The sequence below is a fragment of the Gorilla gorilla genome, chromosome 13 (assembly GCF_029281585.2).
Source record: "Gorilla gorilla gorilla isolate KB3781 chromosome 13, NHGRI_mGorGor1-v2.1_pri, whole genome shotgun sequence".
Lineage (NCBI taxonomy): Eukaryota > Metazoa > Chordata > Mammalia > Primates > Hominidae > Gorilla > Gorilla gorilla.
Window position 1 is genome coordinate 26,918,843 of NC_073237.2, and position 23,793 is coordinate 26,942,635.

Genomic DNA, 23,793 nt, shown 5'->3' on the forward strand with positions numbered 1-23,793 from the left:
TATATCACTTGAATTCTGATCCAAACTAAAAAAACCTTTTAAATAATTAAGAAATCTGAATAACTAGATTTTTGAATATTACATTTTCAAAGAAGTAATAACAGTATTGTGGTTATCTTTTTTTTTAAATGACATATCATTTGTAGCTCCAAACTGAAGCTATGGATCAAATAATCTAACAATTGAGATTTTGCTGCTACATAAATTTGCCTCAATATAGTGGGGAAAGTAAAAAGAGATTTAAATGAAACACAACTGGTCATGACTTAATAATATTGAAGCTGAATATGGGGGTTTATTATACTTTTCTCTCTACCTTTGTATATACTTAAAATTTTCTATTATAAAAAGATAAAAGGAAGAGTGAAAGAAAAGAAAAATCGATTGAAAAAGACAACAATGAAAGATAAGAAAGAATGAAAAAGAGAAAGAGGAAGAAAAAACGAAAGATATGACATTGGTAGCAGACTAGGAAAAAGCACAGGGAAGGCCATGCTCTCTCACTCATTTCTTCTTCCTGCAATTCCATCTCCCCTCAACAACAACAAAAACAAACAAAAAAGGCAAAAAACCTACAAGTACTTGAAACAGGTTAGAACAATGGAAAGAATATAGAACTGAGAGTTGGAAATACACTCTGAATACCACTGGGCAAACTACTTGGCCTCATAGGAGGTAGTTATATCCTGGTGGCTAAGGGTATGGACTTTGTAATCAGACACATTTGAGTTTGAGTCCCTGTTCCTCAACTAATTGGCTTGGGACCTTGGTAAGTTATTTAAGTCTTCTATATTTCAATTTCTTTACCTATAATATACAAATAATGACAATACCTCTTTCAAGGGCTGGGTGTAAGAATTAAATGAAATAATGCATGTAAAGGGGTATAGTAAAGGGCATGGCACTTAGGGAAAAGTGTAAAATAAAATTTAGGTCCCAGTTTCTGGTTTCCTGAATAGCTAATGAGCAAAATTAAAAAGTTAGATAATCTATTGGGTCCCTTCTGTCTCTAAAATTATGATCCTATAAAGTAGAATGAATTAAACTGATAAACACATACTTATTAGAAATACATTTAGCTTAAATAAACCAGCACGTACTATGTAAACTTTCAGATAATAAGGTAGACTTGAATATAAAGTCACTTTTCTTGCTAAACAACTAGTAATCACACTTAAAAAGAAAGATGAATGCTTATTCAGAATACATACTAGAATATATACTATAATTATACAAATCATCTCAGAGCAAAAAATTTAATAACCAAACTCGTATGCCACTCAAGGCAGAAATTATCAGACCATAGGGTTTACAGTCTTGAATTCTGAGAAGTTTTTTACCCATACTTATCTCCTTCGTCTGTCATAACTCATTTTTCCTTTGTCTTTAAACAAGTAAAAACCTTTCATCTTGAAACTAATCTTTACTTCCTGCACTTACTAACTTTTCCAGCTTTTTCCTTTCATTGTACCCATTTCTTCACCAATCAACTCAAAAATATTAACTAATTAGTTTACATGAGCAGGGACATGAATACAACATAGGCAAATGAGACACAATCCCTATATTCAAGGAATTCATAATATATATGGGTAAGACATATACAAAAACTGAATACATTTTTGTAAGTCTGAAAAATTACATAACTGTAAATATTTTTATTAAAAAATTTTTAATGCCTGCAGTGTGACTTTTAGCTCCTTTGCTCCAGTTGATCTAGAAATATTTATTGAGAGTTTTGAGTGTTAGATACTGTTTTAACTGTTCTAGGCACCACGGAATTCATCATAAACAAAGCAAACAAAAATCCCTGCTGCAGGGAGATGTTTTTAAAATCTCCACTAATTGGCTTTTTTTTTTTTCTAAACTAAGGGCCTTTTCTCAGATCTCAAACTCCTTGACTTTTCTTTGGCATCTGACACTGCTGACAGTTTCACTGTAAACCATCACACGTATTTTGCTGAATATCATAAGCTACCAGCCCTGACTTCTTATCTAAATTCCAATTCCAAAAGTTTTAATTCCAAATCCCTATCTTCACATAGTGGTTTTCACTGATAATTCAACAGCTCACCTTCTCCTCAAACCAAATCTTTTCCTTAACCTCCTAGAGTCATCAAGAATGCTGTTTACTCAGTTCAAAATCTAAATGTCATCAAGACTCCATCCTGTCTGCATTCCCTACTGGTTGAAGAAATAATGATTCCTCACTCACAGCATTTCCTTCTCTTTGAAGTGAGCTCTATGAGTTTTAACAGCCCTCGTCTCTTTCCACACCCCTGATACACTTCTCCCATGATCAGGATGGCTGACTTAGCCGACCATTGAGTTTGGTAGGGGAAAGTAAACATATGTAACACAGCCCTTACCTCTCCTCCTCTGGGAGTAAGTCTAATTCTGTCACTTAGTGTGTGCCTAGAGATAAAAGTCACATTCAACATCTGTGTAACTAGTAATAGGAGTAATATTTTTGGACCTATCTGCCTTATTTCTCAATTAGTTAAGAACTTGGTTGGGGAAGAATGTTCTTTATTAGGGTGACTATAGTATTCAATTAATTTGCTAAGTTATATAATTTCTAGCATTCCAGATTTTAAGAAATTAGACCTTGCCTGCTGCTGGTGCCTCATTACAAGATACCTCCTAAAAATCATTCACCCTATAGAACATCAGTAGAAAAAGCAAGAAACAAAGTGAAAAGTCAGGTAAGTCATGCTTCCCAAAGTAGCAGAACTACTTTAAAAGCTTCCTTATGATATCATCAAGGGGCCATTTTTGCTTTAAAAAGCTATTCTTCTGGCAGTAAATGTGCAGCAAACTTAATTTGCAATAGTGATTTGACATGTCACTGAATTCTCCGGTAGCCATTTAAATGAGCTGAATCAGTGTCATGTCTTATAATCAGACCATATCTTGCAAAATCTTTCTACGTCTACATTATTATTACTTATGAGAAGTTGTAGTCCCAGTTAAGTAGTTTTCTCAGTTTTAAAAATAACAAGATCCAGGTTATTACTTGAAGACTCCTCTAAAAGATGATTGAGACTATTGTTTCTCGAGTGCTAAGGCTAGACATACATGACCAAGCCTGAAAGAAAGGCAGGACTTTATGAATGGGTAGTGCTTCAGTGGAACTTTCATAAACAGGTTCAACCAGAAAAATTCAAACCTACAGACAACTTTTAAGAATAGCACAGTGAATACCTACATGGTCTTCATCAAGATGCACCTATCCTTAACACTTTGCAACATTTGCTTTAATTCTCTGTATATATACACAAATTATTATTACATACTATTATTTTGAAGGACTATGTTAGCATTTGTTATAGACATTATGTTCATTCATTCCTAAATCCTAGTATGTATCTCCTAAGAACAAGGACACCATCACACCCAACCACAATATAATCACCAAATTCAGGATCACAGTATTGGTATAATACTACTATTTAATATCCAGTCTATATTCAAATTTTACCAGTTTATCCTGATAATGTCCTTTATAGCAATTTTCTTTCATTCCAGGATCCAATCCAGGATCACATATTGCATTTTGTTGTCACATCTCTTTAGTTTCCTTTAATCTGTAACAGTTTCTTAGCCTTTCTTTGTTTTTATAACACTGACATTTTTAAAGAGTACAGGCGTTGATGTTTTGAGGAATATTCCTCAAACTGGGTTTGCCCGACTATTTCTTCATAATTCAAATTATGCAATTATAATATTTTCCTTCTCAGTGTATCATGTCAGCAGACAGTCACTTTGCCCCATTATTGGTGATGTGAACCCTGGACAATTAGTTAAGGTACTATCCAACAGACTTCTCCAAAAACAATTATACTTAATAAATAGTTGTATAACTAGTAGACTCTATAATTTTATTTTTATTTTTTAGAGACAGGGGTCTTGCTATGTTGTCCTGGCTGGTCCTGAACCCCTGGCCTTAAACAATCCTCCCACCCTGGCCTCCCAAAGTGCTGGGATTACAGGCATGAACCACTGTGTCTGGCTGCCTCTGTAATTATTATGTAATCTTACCTGTTCACATACATCACGGCACATTTGGTTATCCTTTGAATGATTACAACACAATGCACCTAGGGAGAAAAAATAAACATCAAATGTTGTTCCACTGTTAAACAAGATGACTAAGCTAATTCAGATGGTTACACAAACCATTTATTCAGTAGATGATTATTATTATTATTAATTTTAACTCAACAAACCTTTACTGAGCACCTATTACAAGTCAAGGACAGTGTTAGGTTTGAGGACATGGTCCCTGTCCTCAAGACGCTTGCAGTCTAATAGGGGAGACTGTCATGTAATAATAATAGCGACTATTTAGTGTGTGCTTTCTATGTCCCAGAATTTGACTAAGTTTGTTGTATGCATTTTCTTATCTAATCCTTACAATTACCATATGGACTAGAGCTATTTTTAAATCAATAATAAAAAGTCAACTGATAAAAAGATAGTGAATTTTGTTTTGAGCATGTGAATCTGAGGTTCCTATAGAATATCCTGATGGAAATTCCAGTAAACTCAGAAATTCAGGCCTGGAGTGCAGGTAAAGCCAAGCCTAAAGATCCAAATTTGGAACTCATCAGCATAAAGGAGTATATGGAAATGAATGATATTGTCTAGGGAGAGTTTCTAGTGAGAAGAGAACATAGCATCAGATTCTAAAGAAGAGTAACATCTGAGATATGGAAAGAAAGGAAAGAGACTGAGATGGAATAGTCAGAAAGGTAGGTTAACCGTGAGAGTGGCATCACAGGAGGAGTAGTGTCATGCACCGCAAGAGTCAAGTTAGACTGAAGAATGAAAAAAGGAAATGGGTTTACTAATTAGCCACTTGGTGAGCTTCACAGGTTCTTTCTATGGAACTGGTAGAAGTGAATGATATTAAGGAGTAAACCACAGGTGAGTAAGTACAGACATCAAAAATAGAGTCATAAGAAGTCTAGCAACGATGGGAAGGAAAAAAAGTAGTAATTATACAAAGATGCAAGGTTCCAAGATTTTTTCTCCCTTTTTCAGAGTGGAAAAGACTTGACCTTCTTTACAGACAGAAAAGAGCAGTAGAGAGCTAATGTTCCTCTGACAGAACAAGTCTCAAGAGGACTCCAAAGGGGATAAAACCAAGTGTATATGAGAAGGCACTATCCCTGGAAAGAAACAGGGAATACTTCTTCTTCCAAGATATTTATTAACTTAAAAAAATTTTATGAGCAGCTTAAGTACTAGGCATTGATCATTCATTCAAAAAAATATAAGTCTCTGTTCTCTTGAAACTTAAAGAGCAGATATTAAACTATATATGTATATATACACATACATATATATATATGGAGACAGAGAGAATATGAACGTGAAATGGTGGTAAATGTTATGGCAATAATAAAACAAGTTAAAGAGTAAGGAGGATGTGTGTGTGGAAGTGAGTGGGTATTTTATAGGGCAGGCTAGGAAGGCTTCACTGAAAAGGTATCACTCAAGCAGATACCATAAAGTAAGGGAACGAGCCACAATGAATTTTCCAAAAGGCAGAAACAGCAAGTGCAAAGTTTCTGGTGTGTTCAAAGACGAGCAAAGAGTGTGGCTAGAAAAGAATGACTGAAGGGTAGAGTAGGACATAATGCGATCAGAGAGGGGGACCAGATCATACAGGTCTCTATAGGCCATGGTAAGAACTTTGGCTTTTACTCTGAGAAGGATGGAAAACCACCCACGGGTTTTGAGCAGCATGTCATAATCAGAATAACATTTTAAAAACACCACTCTGGTTCCTGTGTTAAAAATATAATACACAGGAGTAAGGGAGGAAACACTAATAGGCTATTGCAGTAGTCTTGATAAGAAACTGTAGTGTCTTCAACCAGGGTGGCAGCAGTGGAGATGGTATTAAGTAGTCTGAATCTGGATATATTATGAATATAAAGCTGACAGGATATGCTAATGGATTGGAAGTGAAATATGGAAGAAAAAGAATTAAGAATGACTGCAAGGTTTTTGGTCCAAGAAAGCGGGAAAACAGAAATATCTAGAAATACCATTAACTGAAATGGAAAAGACTAAGGGAGGAGATCTCAGAGAGAGAGAGAGATGATCAGAAATTCAGTTTTAGATATAATTTTGAGATGCCTGTTATATATCTAAAATAATATACTGAGTAGGGAGTTGAATATATGAGTTCGGGAAGACTCCAAACTGGAGATGGGAATTTGGGAGACACACTATGTAGATGATATTTAAAGCCATGATGGCATCTGGGGAGGGACAAGATCTGAGAACTGAGCAATGCATTCCCTCCTTCAGAGACAGGTGAGAGTGGTCAATGCATGGGAAGATAATTAAGAGAAAGAATGGTGTCCAAAAAGCCAAATAAAATGTTTCAAGAAGATGTTAACCATGTTAGATACTGCTATCAAGCAATAAGGATTTCAAACTGATCACAGTATTTGGCAATGTGAAAGATATCGATGATGACCTTAAATAAATGTTATCAATGTGAAATAAAGGGCAAAAGCCTGACTGCAGTGAGTTCAAGAGAGAATTCAAGAAAATACAGACAATTCTTTTGAGGAAGTCTACTTTTGAGCAGTTGTAGAACACTGTATAATAAATAATTTGACTGGCCTTTCTCCCTGGTTCCTGGGAGGGAGACTCTAAATCACTGGAATTTCCTGAGTAATAGGAGTGTCTTTGTTATGCTAACAAGGTGACCCATGGTCTCACCTATCAAGCTTGCCCAAACGGTGGCCCATGGGCTGCATGTGGCCCAGGCCCAGCTTTGAATGTGGTTCAACACAAATTGGTAAACTTTCTTAAAACATTACGAGATTTTTTTTTTTTTTGCATTAGTGGTAGTGTATTTTACATGTGGCATAAGACAATTCTTCCAGTGTGGCCCACAGAAGCCAAAAGATTAGACACCCCTGACCTAGATAGTTTCAGGATGGAGGCTGGCAACACCAGAAAGAACAGCCATGTGTTTAAAGAGCTGGGGCTTTTAGCCACATGGTATCAACCTGATGTCCCAACTTCCAGGGATTGAAGGGGGATTGCAGATTGATCTCAACCATATGACCAATAATTCAATCAAGTATGCCTATGTAATGAAACCCCAATCAATACTCTGGACGTAGAAGCTCAGTGGAGCTTTCCTGGTTGAACACATTGATGTACTGGGAAGATGATGCACCTGATTCCATAAGAGGACATAGAAGCTCTGCATTCCCTCCTAGATCTCACCCTATGAGGCTCTTTATTTGACTGGTCCTCCTGAATTGTACCCCTTATATTAAAACCATTATTTAAAGTATAGTGCTTCCCAGAGTTCTGTGAGTTGGTCTAGCAAATTATTGAACCTGAGGGGGTCATGGGAACCATGGATTTATAGCCAGTTGGTCAAAAGTGTGGGTGGCCTGGGGACCCTTGAACTGAAACTAGTGTCTGGAATAAGGGCAATCTTGTTGGGGACCATGCCCTTTAACTTGCGGGGTAGATGCTGATTCTGGGTGGCAGAACTGAATTACATTATATCCAGTTGGAAGTAAAACAGAATATAGAGAAATGAGGTGGTTCCTGGAAGGGCATGTGGGTTTTAAAAGAGGCACTGTGTTTAGGAATAGGGATACAAGAGTGAACAAAATTATGCTCTCTAACTTCACCCAGGTTACCATCTGGTAGTAGGACAAAATCTAGACGAGTAAAGAATTCAAGGACACCGATAAATTAACAGGGAAATTGACAGCACCTCATTTTCTCAGTGAAATAGTGATTAGATCTGAAAATAGATAGGGCTGAGATAGGGTTGGGGGCTTGAGTTGAAATTATAGAGGCCTGAAACAGCCACTTTGGAAAATAGAGAAAAGAAACAACTATAAACATGTTTCTCAAACCTGTGTTCAAAACAACACTGCTTCATCAACTTAGAGAAAGAAATGTCAAGTTAGAGAAAAGGAAAAAGGTTGCCAAGCAGCATTATGGCTCCAGAGGAATTCATAAATTGGCTACAGCGATAATCATCAGAGGCATGTAACTGTTGTAGAGCGCAGAAGACTGAAAAGAGGATGGAGTTGGAATGGTCAGCAGCTGTCTAGAATTGGCAAGTCAAAAGACACAGGAGGGAAAAATACTACATTTCAGGCAGGTAGATCTGGTACAATGGTTTAAAACACCTGTTTTTACATATATATTCAACCTGTGTGTCTGTGCATGTGTATGCAACATAATCCTCTCTTCAAATGAAATCTGTACAACTTCAGTATACATATTAGATAAAAGTAGAACGTTTTTTATTGAAAAGTAGGATTGGTATTGAGGAGAAATGAATGAGTAAACAAATGAATAAAAGAAGTCCTCTTCAGATCTTACCAACCAAGTTTCTAAGTTTTAAACCGGAAATCACTTTTCCATAAAACAACGACAGGGTCTAGGATGTTACTGCCATATTACTATAGATCAGTTTCATAAAAGACTTGTGGGGCTAGCTAGCCTTTTTTTTTTTTTTTTGAGACTGGCTTTCTAATACTATTTCTATGTCAAAACATGTCTTGAAGTTCTAAACATTTGGTTTACAAAATTCTGAAGGACACATAAAAATTTCACTACATTTCAGAAGAACAAAAAGGTGCCTTGATTGTAGTAAGGCTGTAGTTACTTTCTATGAAGGGCTAACACAAGGGAGGACCAAAGCACTCATGAGGGTTTTCGTTTTTTTTGAGAGTCTCGCGCTGTCATCCAGGCTGGAGTGGAGTGGTGCAGTCTTGGCTCACTACAACCTCCACCTTCAAGTGATTCTTGTGCTTCAGCCTCCCAAGTATTAATAGCTGGGATTACAGGCATGCACCACCATGCCCGGCTAATTGTACTTTTAGTAGAGATGGGGTTTTGCCATATTGTCTAGGCTGGTCTTGAACTCCTGGCCTCAAGTGATCCACCCACCCTGGCCTCCCAAAGTGCTGGGATTACAGGCATGAGCCACCACACCTGGCCGACGCTTTCTTATAACAACTCCTCTGCAATGCCACACCAAACTACATCCATCTCCTAAGACTCTGCTATGTCCCTACCCTCATTAGACTGGGAGGATAGTCAGGAAAAAAGGCTCTCCTGAGTGACACTGATGTGCTCTTTTGTGCACTTTCTACTACTAGCCTCTAACACAAAGGTCATGTGAGGGCAGAAAATCCTGCTGGTCGTAAGCAAAGATAATTCAAGATAACATATGGTCCCAATAAACAGAAAAAAGCTCAGCAAAAAGTAAACAGGCAGACAGGAGTCTGATTTGGACCTAGGGATTTTTGAAAAACAATTTCTTGGAGCAAAGGTCTATTTCAAACAGAAACACAAAATGTGTTGTAATTAAAACTCCACTAACAGAGGTCTTACTAAAAATATAACTATAAAAGCCTTTTTTTCCAATTTAATGGTGAAGGTCAAATCTATAGGGGAGTATCCCTCAAAGTTAAATTTTTAAAATAATTCTTTTTTTCATTTAAAAAACCTCAAAAATTTGGAAAACAAGAAGAAAAAGAAAAATTATATTTCCACTGTCCTGCCACAACATCTGTTGACATTTTGGCATATATTCCTTCTAGCCTTTCCAAAAGACTTTTTGATACTTCCGACAAAATGGGATGAAAGAGGGAAGCCTAAAGTCTTCTGGTAATAACTTCTTTCCTTCTCCCAACCAAATGTTCTTCTGTAACAGCATATGTCTTCTCTTGAGGGCATTGCCACTCTCCACGAACAGGACAGGGGACCTCTGCTCCATCACATTTTCTACACTCTCTTCTTACCCTTAGCCATTATTGTATCCGCACACATTTTTCTTCCTTTGAAATAGCTAAAGCTTATTAGAATCTTTAACGTTGCGTATTTTTCAAGAAATAAATGTCTACAAATAGACATCCATTCATATGACTTCGTTATCAATGGGAGAAGAATTCAAATGCAATTAATGTGGCAATTAAGGGTCTTTATCTTTTTCAGAGCAACTAAAAGGGATTAATTGGGTCATTCAACTATTAGAATACAACAAAACAAAAAAAAAAACAAAACTCTCCCAGGCCTAATGCTTTCTATAAGAGAAGATAATGAATTCTAGATATATTCTGGGTTTATAATTTGATCCTAATATATTCTTCAAGAATAATAGTTTAAAACTCTGCTTATTTTCATAAAATGGAATTGAACAGATAAAGATGGAATGATTCAAAATAAAATTTGATACTGCTATGATGAAAATAAAAAACACAGGTGTTATCTTCATTAAAGACATCAGTATGAGTGTCGTATCTTGCATTCTTATTCCAATAGTCTGTGATTATAAAATAAAAATTAAAAATTGATTACTAAAGGCCACATTTTTTGGGCTTAAGAAGGTATTAGTGTAGCCTGAAAATATGCAAGCGGAATTATCCAATAATTAGAAACATCGAGTTTCAGCTGCTGGTTTTGGCCATGTGTATACTAAAGACAGGCAAGTAAGCAGGAAGCACATGCTCCAGCCACATGCAGAAAAACGCAGCTTCTAAAGCCAACTAGCTTTAAAAAAACAAATACACACCCTAATCCAAAACTAAGAAATATCCATAGAATTATAGGATTTTTGAAGTTAAAAGGGATTTTTGCCGCAGATGTCTCACAAAAGCTATAATTCAGTTGGTTAATGAAAAGCAATTCTTGTTTCCTAAAAAAAAAAAAAGATTCCCTCTAATTAATGTCTCCCTAAAGAACAACTAAAACAGTGTGTTATGTGTATAAATATATATATACACACACATATACATACATAGATGTGAGTGCGTGCACGTGCATTGAGTGTGTATTACACACTTCAGGAGAAAAAAACTAAATCTGAGTTGATACTGGAAAAAGATCATTCAAATTTAAAAAATTAATTTAAAAATCTGTTTTTTAATGTAAAATCTTATTTTTAATCAAATTTTAATTTTCAAAACAACTTGGAAAATGACAATCACTTAAAAAACATTTAAATGAGAACTGCAACTTTAACTTATAAATACATTCATGAAATTGTCACATTTAACCCTTTAAAAATCTACATGTGGGTATATCTGCATAAAGTATACAGTCAGCCAAGGAAGCGCCAAATAGTGAGAGGATTACCCACATACTCACCACCTCAATTCAACATTGCTAACATCTTGTCATACTGCCCTATCTATCTGTATGTATGGATGGATGGATACATATTTTGTTTTTTTCCCGAATCATTTGCAAGTTACATACATCCTTCTCCACTGCTTGCCTCATATTGCACTGCTGCAGCAGCCAATTATATTAAGTCAATTGTAGTACCAATATGACTGCCAGATTACTTTTTTAAACAGACCTTTCATGACATCCCTCTTCTAATCAAGGTCCTACATTGGCTTCCTGCTATTCCAATTCTAAAATTTCAAAGTCTTTCTCTAGCCTTCCCTTCCCTAAACTTCTATTACTTTTAGCAAAGAAAATCTACACTTACCTAGAACACAGTCCTCTGCCTGAAATGCTTGATGCCCACTTCCTGCTGACTCCAAACATATTGCAAGGCTTAACTATCATCTTAATTCTTAGTAAGCCTTTCTTCTCCAACAACTCTAGGCCATGTTGATGTTTTTGTTATTTAAGACCCTACTATTCTAGTAAGAGTTGGAAACTTTAACACTTAACTCTTCTCTAATCATTTCATGTGGGTTCTCTTGGTATCCCCAGATTGATTGTAAGCTTCTTGGTACAATTAGCACAGTGCTCAGCTCAAAAATTAGATTCACTGACTAATAAGGAATAATGGAAGTCCTAGCCAGAGCAAATAGACAAGAGAAAGAAAGCAAGGGCATCCAAATTGGTAAAGAGGAAGTCAAACTGTTGCTGTTTGCCGATCATATGATCGTATACCTAGAAAACCCTAAAGACTCATCCAAAAATCTCCCAGATCTGATAAATGAATTCAATAAAGTTTCAGGATACAAAATCAAGGTATAAAATCAGTAGCACTGTTATACACCAACAGTGACCACTCTGAGAATCAAATCAAGAACTCAACCTCTTTTATAATAGCTGCAAAAAAAATAAAATAAAATACTTAGGAATATACCTAACCAAGGAGGTGAAAGAATTCTACAAGGAAAACTACAAAACACTGCTGAAAGAAATTACAGACAACAGAAACAAATGGAAACATATCCCATGCTCATGGATGGGTAGAATCAATATTGTCAAAATGACCACACTGCCAAAAGCAATAGACAAATTCAATGCAATTCCCATCAAAATACCATCATCATTCTTCACAGAACTAGAAAAAACAATTCTAGTTCCTAAAATTCGAATTTCAATCCTAAAATTCAAATGGAAGCTTCAAATTATACTATAAGGCTATAGTCACCAAAACAGCATGGTACTGGTATAAAAATAGGCACATAGGAACAGAATAGAGAACCCAGAAATAAAGCGAAATACAGCCAACTGATCTTCGACAAAACAAATGAAAACGTAAAGTGGGGAAAGGGCATCCTACTCAACAAATGGTGCTGGGATAATTGGCAAACTGTATGTAGAAGAATGAAACTGGATTCTCATCTCTCACGTCATACAAAAATCAACTCAAGATTGATCAATACTTAATTCTAAGACCTGAAACTGTAAAAATTCTAGAACATCGGAAAAACCCACCTAGACATTGAATTAGGCAAAGACTTTATGACTGAGAACCCTAAAGCAAAAGCAACAAAATCAAAGATAAATACATGGGACTTAATTAAACTAAAAAGCTTCTGCACAGCAAAAGAAATAATCAGCAGAGTAAACAGATAACTCACAGAGTGGGAGAAAATCTTTGCCAACTATGCATCTGACAAAGGACTAATATCCAGAATCTACAAGGAACTCAGACAAATCAGCAAGAAAAAAACAAACAGTCCATTAAAAAGTGGGCTAAGGAGCCGGGCTCGGTGGCTCACGCCTGTAATCCCAGCACTTTGGGAGGCCGAGGCGGGTGGATCAGGAGGTCAGCAGATTGAGACCATCCTGGCTAACATGGTGAAACCCCGTCTCTACTAAAAAGGCAAAAAAAAAAAAAAAAAAATTAGCCGGGCGTGGTGGCAGGCGCCTGCAGTCCCAGCTACTCGGGAGGCTGAGGTAGGAGAATGGCGTGAACCCGGGAGGCGGAGCTTGCAGTGAGCCGAGATCACGAGATGCACTCCAGCCTAGGCGACAGAGCGAGACTCCGTCTCAAAAAAAAAAAAGTGGGCTAAGGACATGAATAGACAATTCTCAAAACAAGATACACAAATGGCCAACAAACATGAAAAAATGCTCAACATCACTAATTACCAGGGAAATGCAAATCAAAACCACAATGCAATACCACCTTACTCATGCAAGAATAGCCATAATTAGAAAATAAAAAAATAACAGATGTTGGAGTGGATGTGGTGAAAAGGGAACACTTTTACATTGCTGGTAGGAATGTAAATGAGTATAACCACCATGGAAAACAGTAGGGAGATTCCTTAAAGAACTAAAAGTAGATCTACCATTTGATCCAGTAATCCCACTACTAGATATTTACCCAGAGGAAAAGAAGTCATATGAAAAAGACACCTGCACACGCATGCGTATAGCAGCACAATTAGCAACTGCAAAAATATGGAACCAGCCCAAATGCCCATCAATCAACAAGTGGATAAAGAAAATGTGGTAGATGTGTGTAGCAGCACAATTAGCAATTGCAAAAATATGGAATCAGTCCAAATGCCCATTGGATAAAGAAAATGTGGTATATGTGTGTACACACACACACACACACACACACACACACACTATGGAATACTACTCAGCCATAAAAAGGAATGAAATAATGGCATTTGCAGCAACCTGTATGGAGTTGGAGACCATTATTCTAAGTGAAGTAACCCAGGAATGAAAAACCAAACATTGTATGTTCTCATTTATCAAGTGGCAGCTAAGCTATGAGGACACAAAGGCATAAGAACAATACAACGGACTTTGGGGACTCGGTGGCAGCAGGGGAAGAGTGAGCGGGGGCGAGGGATAAAAGACTGCACATTGGGTACACTGTAGTGATGGGTGCACCAAAATCTCAGAAATCACCACTAAAGAACTTATTCATGTAACCAAACACCACCTGTTCCCCTAAAACCTATTTTTTTAAAAAAAGTAGTAATATCCTATAGTTATACAATGTCTTTTTAACAGGAAAAAAGTACAAAAAATTTTCTCTCACTATATTAATACTATTTCAGTACCAATTTCATATGGTAACTCACCTATAATTTAGAAAACATCATATGATTTTTAAATCAAAAGATAAATTGGACTAAATCATACACTCAGGTAAGAGGCAGGCAGCCAGTTGGTGGTGGGCTCTGCAGCTATAAGGTCAAGAAGAGCTGAGGCTGGGAAGCTGACATTTTATGAGGGTGTGGAAACTATGTGCAAAAAAAAAAAAAAAAAAAAAAAAGGAAGCTGATTGAGGGAGAGAGGAAACTGGAAGAGATGCACAGAGAGAAGCCATGTGAGATAAAGACTGTCTCTAAAAGAACACACCGGAAGTCTAATTTCCTGTCAGTCTTGGTTCCTGTCAACTTTCTAGTTCCTGTAGCAGTCCCTGAGGTAGAGATGTGCTGAATTTCCTACCCTTGGCTTTCCATGTGATTTCCTGTTAAATGCTATATAACCAGCCCCCTAATCCTGACTTATTTTGGGTTTTGTTCCTTAGAGTCAAAAGAGCTGTAACCTAGACATTCATCATTATGAAACAACTAAAGCAAATGACTCTTCTAAAGTCCTCTTCAACAGTCAGTATTTTTAGATAATTCCCTTCCCCACTGCAGCAGGGCTCCCATCTCTAAACAAAGGATCTAAAAGTATAGCTCCCAATTATCTCATGGTCAGAACACATCTCTTAATACTCCACTTACAGTCTTGTTCAAGTTACCTATGTGCTTTACAGCATCCATCATACTATGTGCTATATACCTGATGAAACCATACGCTTTTTCCTCAAATATATTCTTCAGATTTAGGATATAAATAGGTATGTACTAATATAACCACATAATATTAGCCATGTAGGTATTATACATTTTGGGGTGATATTTCCTGTCTGAATTTCCCACTAAACTTAAGCCCCTATTTTTGCTTACCACTTTATACCTCTGCCTATCACAGTGTCTGTCAGTATTAATAGTTTAATAAATATTTGCTAAATGGATTACTCACAAGTATGGAATTTGGCTTAATAAGCAATGGCCCTAGTTAAATTATTACTAATATTCATCCTAAACATGTACAAAAATAGAACTTTTTATTCTCTCCTTTCCTTACCTTCCAACCCTCCTCCAAAATGCTCTTCCTCCATCTTCCCTACTTCAGTAAATGGCATCAACTTTTATTAAATTGCTCACGATTAAAAAAAAAAACCTATGAGTAATCCTTAATTCCTTCTTCCCTCACTTCCCACATCTAATCCATCAGCAATATATTTTAAATATCCCCTCTCCTATCTCCACACCACTCTACTCTTGAGTCAACCCTTATCTCCTGTGCTTGAACTACTGCAACGGCCTTCTAGTCATCCTGCTTATACACTTACCCCACTACAATAATTTTTTTCATTCAGCAGCAAGACTGATCTAAAATAGAAATAAAATCATACCACTCTTACTTAAAACTCTATTGGTTTCTATCTGTGCACAGAATAAAATCCATAATCCTTATGTGGTTTTTTGCAAGGCTCTCTGCACCATCTAGCCCTAGCATACTCTGTTGGTCACTACATTCCAACCATATAACCTTTTGTTCCTTATGCCTTAAGGCTTCTGCACTTCCTGGACCTCACCCCTGTCTTTCATAAGACCATCCACCACCTTCTCAGCCTTCGGATCTCAGTTCTAAACTTTACCTTCTCAAAGAGGCAGCTCTTATAAACTCTTTTGAAGTTCTTTTACATAAAGAACTACTCACACAATTCTCTGTGTTAGCCATTTGGTTTAGTTCCTTCATGGCATCCTTATCATACCTAGAAATCATTTTGTTACATATTTATCTATTTATTGTCTATCACCTCTCAGAATGTAAGCTCCTTGGAGCAGCAGCTCTGCACCTAGAACAGTGCCTGACGTATAATAAGTACTCATATAGTATTTTTTGGATAAACAAACCTCATAGTATCTCTTTTGTTCTTTTAAAAACCACATTTATAATATATAAAAATAACCTCCTTGACCTCTTCCCATTTTCTTCTACAAGTGGCACACAGTGAAAAGTATGATTAATGAAAGATTGCTTAAATTTATGGATGCCAGACAGAAACTTTTAGCTGCATACCAGAATAAACTGTCATATCTAGTCTATTACCAATCCTAGCTCTTTCTACAGTGTGGGCCAAGATACTTCTTTGGTAAGAGAATCTGCTTCTTATTACTTTGCTCCAGATAGGCGTTTGCTTTTTCTAACTTAAAATTCATTACATTCTTCTTCTAGATTCTAGGTTTACTATTACCTAATTCCTTAAATGTCAACTTACTGAAACCTGGCCCTTAAGGTTATATCCTTCCCTCTTTTGTACTATTACAAAGCAACTTAAATAAAAACAGAGCCATTATCAGGTGCCATGACACACGATGCTGATACTGCAGGATAGGGTCCCTTCTCATCCTCCAAAGAGAAAACCATTGAGCAAGTCATTTCACTTTCACACCTCCATCCCCCAGGAATAGGAATAATCAAGGTAATAAGATTTGCAAAGTTGTATAATAGAGGGGGTCAATAACCTGCAAAGCCTTATACCAGAGCAGACAGAAGTACCCAATCTTGGATGCGGTTAAGAAGGGAAGGAAGACTGAGCAGGAATACAAGCAAAGCCTTCACTGAAATACAATTTTATATTGTGTTCTTAATTCTGTTTAGGAGTGAAAAGCATTTTCTATACTTTCTACTATTCACAGTGGAAGCCTTTGTCCATTATATTACTCAATGTCCTTTAGTAAGGAACCAGGCAGTACATGCTTCCTAGAATTTAGTATAAGGAACATGTCTCACTTTTAGATCAAACTTGGAATTTTTTTTTTATCAAACAATGCAAACTATATGTTGTCATGAACTTTTAGAGCTTAGAAGGGCCTTTAGAAATCAACTAACGCAGCATTTTCTGAAGTGCGCTTTAGGTGTTATGAAGAAAAAAAGAATTTTATGAGCAAACAAGTTTCTTTCTTTAACAACTTTCTTGAGCTACAATTTGTATACCATGAAATTAACCCTTTTAATATGTACAATTCAGTTGTTTTTAGTATATTCACAGAGTTGTGTAGCCATCACCACTATCTAATTTTAGAACATTTTCATTACTCCCAAAAGAAACTTCATACTCATTAGCAATCACTGCCATTCCCCCAGCAAAAAAGTTTCTTGTTTTTTTTTTTGTTGTTTGTTTGTTTGTTTTACCACAGGAATCCTTGGACCCTTTATTGTGAATCTAATGTGTTTTGTGAATTTATAAGACAGGGTACCATGTGCAGTATTTCCCGAACATACTTAATAGCTAATATTTCACTGCTTATTACGCTAAATGCTGGACATGTATTACCTCGATTCTCATAATAAAATCTGTGAGGTACCATTCATAATAAATATGGCTATTTGAGCACAAAAAGATTAAAGCTAAGTAATTTGCTCAATGTTCTTAACCACTCCACTATACTACCTCCTGCAGAACTGACTGGTTGTGGGAGGAGAATGGACAACTAGTATTTCATAATTTTGTAAGTGTTTCAGTTCAATCTCTTTTAATTTAACAGGGAGAAAAATGGGGCCCAGGAAAGTAATCTGATTTAGCCAAGAATACACAGCATTTTCTCTTTTATTCTTTGGGATAGTTTACAGCTAAATTTGAAACCTAGCTATAGTTAATACCCCTGTTGGAACTGACTTTGATTTTTTTTTTGAGACAGGGTCTCACTTCCGAGGGCAGTGGCATATCACTGCAGCCTTAACTTCCCGGGGCTCGAGCAATCCTCGTATCTCAGCCTCGCGGGTAGCTGGGACAACAGGCATACACCACCATGCCCGGCTAATTTTTGTATTTTTAGTAGAAACGGGGTTTCACTATGTTAAGCAGGATGGCCTCGAACTCCTGGGCTCAAGGGATCCACCCGCCTCCACCTCCCAAAGTGCTGGGATTACAGGCGTGAGCCTACCGCACCCGGCTGACTTTGTTTTTTTTTTTTTTTTTTTTTTTTAGGTGTCTCTCCCTGTCTCCCTGTAAGCAATGCACTTCACCACTTTTGCATGCACACGTCCTAGCCATCTTTCAATGTCTAGTACAGCTAGGGGGAATCACTCCACTTTCCACTCATCCTAGGTCGATGTCTTCTCTCCCTCTGTGCACTCATACATGGCCCTTCATTTCCTCTGGACATTTCTGCCTTGAATTCGAGTTACTTCAATCTCCAGCTGTACCCCGTCTCCTACCGAGAGAGCTTTTGGACGGAAGAAGTCGGCGTGCACTCAAAAGGCCAGCAAGTGGGAAGCAATCAATAAGCACTTAACAGTTTCCTATCCATCCTTGGTTTAGTTCTTGTAGAGCAAGAATTCCTCTCCTCAAGCCTGCCAGCCCCCGGGAGACAGGGTTTACTGATTTTTAATGTCTCCTGCCCGAGTCCAGGACCCACCACGCGGGCTGTGGGGACCGTCAGTGCTCACCGCCACCAAGGTCGTTATGAACCAAGTGCGGGTCAAGTAACAAGTAACAATAACTAACTAGGGCCGCGGTAGGGCGGCTGCGTATCCGAAATCCCATCCAAACCTCGCGACGATCCTGGGCGGGGGCATCGCACCCTTTTCTGACAAGCACCAGAGGCAAGCGAAGGGGTCAGTGCCGAAGAGGGGGCCCGTGTCGGTGGGTGACAGACCAAGGCCTCGAACCCGAGTCACCGCCCAGAAGATCTTGGGGCGGAGAGAGTTCCTCACTCGCCCCGCCTCGGCACCAGCCTCTGGAGCGCTGAGACCTGGGGTCCCGGGGTCACCGGACGTGGGCAGGGTCTGGGGGTCGCGCGCACCCCCGCCCCCTGCTCCGCGCCATCTTGGAGCGCTGAGGCGGCCGCTCCCGACAGCTTCGAACCGTTGCTCTGGAGGTTACTCACCCGCACTGCCCGGAGCCAGGCCCCCTGCCACCTCCGCGACCCCCGCCACGGCCAGCAGAAGGAGCAGCGCGCCTCGCAGAGAGGCCCGGACGGTCGCCATGTCCGGGCCGGGCGGCTCCAGAGCCGCGGGATGCTCGGACCCAGCTTGGCCGCAGCCGCTGCCGCCGCCGCCGCTCGCGCGAGGCCCCGCCCCCAGCGCCCGGTCCTTTGGTGACTGGCTGCGGCCCGCTCAAGCCCCGCCCCCTGCCTCACAGTGTTTCCAAAACCTCCCGGGGGCGGGAACGTGCCCCGTACCAGGGCTCTTTGTTATGGCCCAACTGTGTGTCGGCTTCTGCCGGGAGTCCACCAGCCCACGTTCTCCCAGAGTGAAGTCAGAGGATGTCAGAGCTGGGAGAGTCATTAGAAAACCTCTGCCACCTCCTGAGGTTTCGGGCCACTGAGGTGAGAGAGGAGACTGACCTTACTCAAGATCACACTGCAAGTTCACCTGAGAACGAGGGCTTAGTCCAAGGCCGAACCAAAGGGGCTTCTCTCCTTCACGTACCCTCAGTAATACTCGCAATATTCTTTCTGCCGCGAAGCTGCCTCACACCCAAAGAAAGCATGTCACCCGGGATCCTTCGGCCTCCCGCAGACACGGCCCCCTGACAAGGGTTCATCACTAGAGCTCTTTGGCACATATAGCCTCAATGTGTCTTTGATGTACTTTAAAAATTATTTATTTATTTATTTAGACAAGAGCCGCTCTGTCGCCCAAGCTGGGGTGCAGTGGCGCGATCTCGGCTCACTGCAACCTCCGCCTCCCGGGCTCAAGCGATCCTCCCACCTCAGCCTCCTGAATAGTTGGGACCACGGGCGCAGGTGACCACGCCTGGCTAATTTTTATATTTTTTTTGCAGAGAAGGGGTTTCACCATATTTCTCAAGCTGGTCTCGAACTCCTCGCCTCAAGCAATCCCCCAGCCTCCTCCTCCCAGAGTACGAGGATTGCAGGCGTGAGCCACTGTGCCTGGCCTTGATGTTACTATTAAGCACCTATTCCTGATAGGAAAAGAGGATAGGAGAACGCTTGTATACCTAGATGTGGAGAGCCTTGAATATCCGGCTGAGAAGTATAGACTTTGTCCAAGAGACAAGTTGGAAGTGGGTCCCACCCCACTCATCAGCCCAGCAGCTACGTGGAGAATGTTTAAGCCACTGGCTAGCAAAGCTAATTCATTCTCTTTTTTTCTCTGTGTGTTCCTGAATTAAACCCTTTTTCCTCCTTTTTTGAAAAAGCATGACCACCGTTTTAAATTCTCATGAAGACACCTGGGGCTAAATTACTTAAAACATTTTTTAAATTCCTTAATATTGTTAAATATCCAGTCATTATTTACATTTTTCTTACTGTCTCATGATTTCTTTTTACAATTTTTCAAGTTCTAAACAAAATCCATATATTAAAGTTGGTTTTTATGTCTTTGGGCTCTTACATTTATTCTCTCTTTTGAGTTTACAAAAGGAAAACATGAATAAGTTAAAATATCTAAAACATCTGCTCTGATGACTCTGTTGCTTCTGTGTACAAGGTAAACTGAGGCACAATAAAATTTTAAAGTTTACTTCAGCACGCGGTGATTCATGAATTGAGAAGCTGCAAACCAGAGTGGTTCTGGGACTCAGCTCTGTCGAAGAAGCAGATTTTTACAGAGTGAATGGGAAAGTAATAAAAAGAAAATATTTGATTGGTTACAGTTATAAAGTTGCCTTATTTGGTCTATCCCACTAAAAAGCCTCTAGTTATACAAGTTTATGGACTACTTCTGATTGGTTGAGCTTGTTCTGTTTTTCTTTAATATATGCATTTACAAGAAATAGCTCAGATTAACTCAAGTAAGTTTAAGGTCACTTATGAGGACTAAATTGACTATCTGCTCAGGAATTCTGCAGACCTGGTCTTCATTTTAATTTATTTTAACAATTCCCCTCTGAGAGTAATAGTACCACTATTGACACAGTCACTGGGCCAAAGAGTCATGATGCTATCATTATTAACAGTTGCGGCTGGGCGCAGTTGCTCATGCCTGTAATTCCAGCACTTTGGGAGGCCGAGGTGGGAGGATAACTTCAGCCCAGGAGTTTGAGACCAGCCCAGGCAACGCTGTCAGACCCCCATCTCAATTAAAAGAAAAAAAAAATAAGTAGTTACATTGAGATGTAGAATCACATGTAGGCTTTGGCAGTTGGGGTAAGTTCTTCAAGTTGTCTAATCCTGATGGCAATCATTTGATGTGTGGCTGCTGGAAAGCATTAAAACTCTTGACAGGGGCTGGGCGCGGTGGCTCATGCCTGTAATCCCAGCACTTTGGAAGGCCAAGGTGGGTGGATCATGAGGTCAGGAGTTCAAGACTAGCCTGGCCAACATGGTGAAACCCTGTATCTACTAAAAATACAAAAATTAGCCAGGTGTGGTGGCGCGTGCCTATAGTCCCAGCTACTCAGGAGGTTGAGGCAGGAGGTTGAGGCAAAGTAGACTTTATTTTTTAGAGCAGTTTTAAGTTGACAGCAAAACTGAGTGGAAAGTACAGAAGGTAGACAGTCCCTGCCCCGACATATGTAAACCTCCCCCCACTGTCAGCATCCTGCACCAGAATGGTACATTTGTTACAGTTGATGAGCCTACATTGACACATCATCAACCAAAGTCCATAGTTCACATTAGGATTCACTCTTGGTGTTGTACATTCTGTGGGTTTAGACGAAGGTGTAATGACATGTATCTACTCTTATTTTTTTTTATTTTTTAAGATGTAGCTATCAGAAAACTTAAAATTACACATGTGAGCCCAAAGTGAACCACAAATGTAATTATGTTTTTCCTGAGACAGGGTGTCCTTCTGTTGCCCAGCATGGAGAGCAGTGGCAGAGTCCTGGGGCACTGCAGCCTTGAACTCCTGGCCTGCAGTGATCCTCCCACCTCAGCTGCCTGAATAGCTGGAACTACAGGTGCATGCCATCATGCCCAGCTAATTATTTTATTTTATTTTTTGTAGAGATGTGGTCTTGCTATGTTTCCCAGTCTGTTCTCAAACTCCTGGACTCAAGCAATCCTCCCGCCTCGGCCTCTCAAGCTGTTGAGACTACAGGCATGAGCCACCATGCCCAGCCCCAATATGCAATTTTAAGCACTGTAAGAGTAGTGTAATTATCTTTCATTCTAAAAAAAGGTTAATGCTTAGAGATGAGTACGATATTTTAAAAAATGTTACTCACCAATGATTTTGTTTTGAGCCAAAAAACCATGGTTCTCAAGGTCTTGCGCCTTTCCTCCTCTTCTTCTATCTCTGACTTCATTTCCTACTGTTTCTGTCATGTCCAGCCATCACCTCCAGCCAATGTTGCTCAGGGCCTTTCCCTAACTGCTCCATGTAACTCCTGCCTCAGGACCTCTGTGCTTGGAGTTCTTTCTGCTTGGAATTAATTTCTCCCAGATAGTTGTACACTCTCCCTTTTCTTTTTTAGGTCTTAACTCAAATGGCCTTCCTTAATTGCCCTTCTTAAAATTAAAACTCAACCCCACCTCTGAACTTCTTCTCCCCTTTCACACTTTATATTTTCAAAAGCCATGATTACCTTCTACCATATTAATAGGTTCTAATAAATAATATTATAAAATATACTACTTACTTTCCCAAAGTGTTGCTTGTTTATTATTTGTTTCCTTACTTCATGAGGGCAGATATTTTTGTCTGAGACTACAGACTATCCTTATTTCTTTTATACACACACACACACACACACACACACTTTTTTTTTTTTTTAAATGAGACAGGGTCTGGCTCTGTCACCCAGGCTGGAGTGCAGTGGCATGATCACGGTTCACTGAAGCCTCAACCTCCCAGGTTTAAGTGATCCTCTCGCCTCAGCCTCTTGAGTAGCTGGGACAACAGGCATGTGCCACCATGCCCAGCTAATTTTTTTGATTTTTTGTAGAGACGAGGTCTCACTGTGTTGCCCAGGCTGGTCTCGAACTCCTGGGCTCAAGTGATCTTTCTGTCTCGGCCTTCCAAAGTGCTGGGATTGTAGCTGTGAGCCACCATTCCTGGCCAACTATCCTCATTTCTTAATTGCTTCCTGCAGCAGAGCCTGAATCTGTTTCAGAAAGAGAAACTTTTAAAATTAAGAATATGGCAGATGTTTAAGTAGGTTTAATTAAATAGGAGTATTGTTTTTTAGAACTTTTGTATAGTAAATTTCTAAAGCCAATCTTTAATGGAAATACTTTTTCTGACTTTGTTTAGCCTGAACATGTTTGATCATGATTAATTGACCTAGCTTAATAAGGAAGAGGTCCATTTTGAGTTAGTTAACTAAGACTTTATGGCATCTGATTTCATATGTGTATAGTAGGACAATTTTGTGAAATATTAATGTATTTTCTGTTCCCAGTAATTCCTTCATTAGAACTAAAACATGAGGGCAAGGCATTCACATCTTCAGAGATGGTCATTAGAGTAGAAAAATAGTCAAAGAGGACAACTCCTAGCTTTTGGTTTTAAAAAACATACACTTAAAATTTCAGGCAGAGACAATGGCTTTAAAGAGAAAAAGCCTTTGAAATATCA

At 38.9% G+C, this 23,793-nt stretch overlaps 1 protein-coding gene across 2 annotated transcripts in view; it reads right to left on the reverse strand.

Annotated features, from left to right (window-relative positions):
* Positions 1 to 19,464, reverse strand: part of RECK (reversion inducing cysteine rich protein with kazal motifs) — an 87,411-nt gene extending 67,947 nt beyond the window's left edge. Inside the window, exons 1-2 of one of the 2 annotated variants that reach the window (XM_019034207.4) lie at positions 19,188 to 19,464; positions 4,042 to 4,100 (exon numbers count right to left, since the gene is read on the reverse strand). In XM_019034207.4, the coding sequence (XP_018889752.2) occupies positions 4,042 to 4,100; positions 19,188 to 19,287 (159 nt within the window). In that variant the 5' untranslated portion in view covers positions 19,288 to 19,464. The remainder of the gene's footprint in view (positions 1 to 4,041; positions 4,101 to 19,187) is intronic. The other variant, XM_055351576.2, reaches the window with a different exon arrangement.
* Positions 19,465 to 23,793: the final 4,329 nt, after the last annotated feature.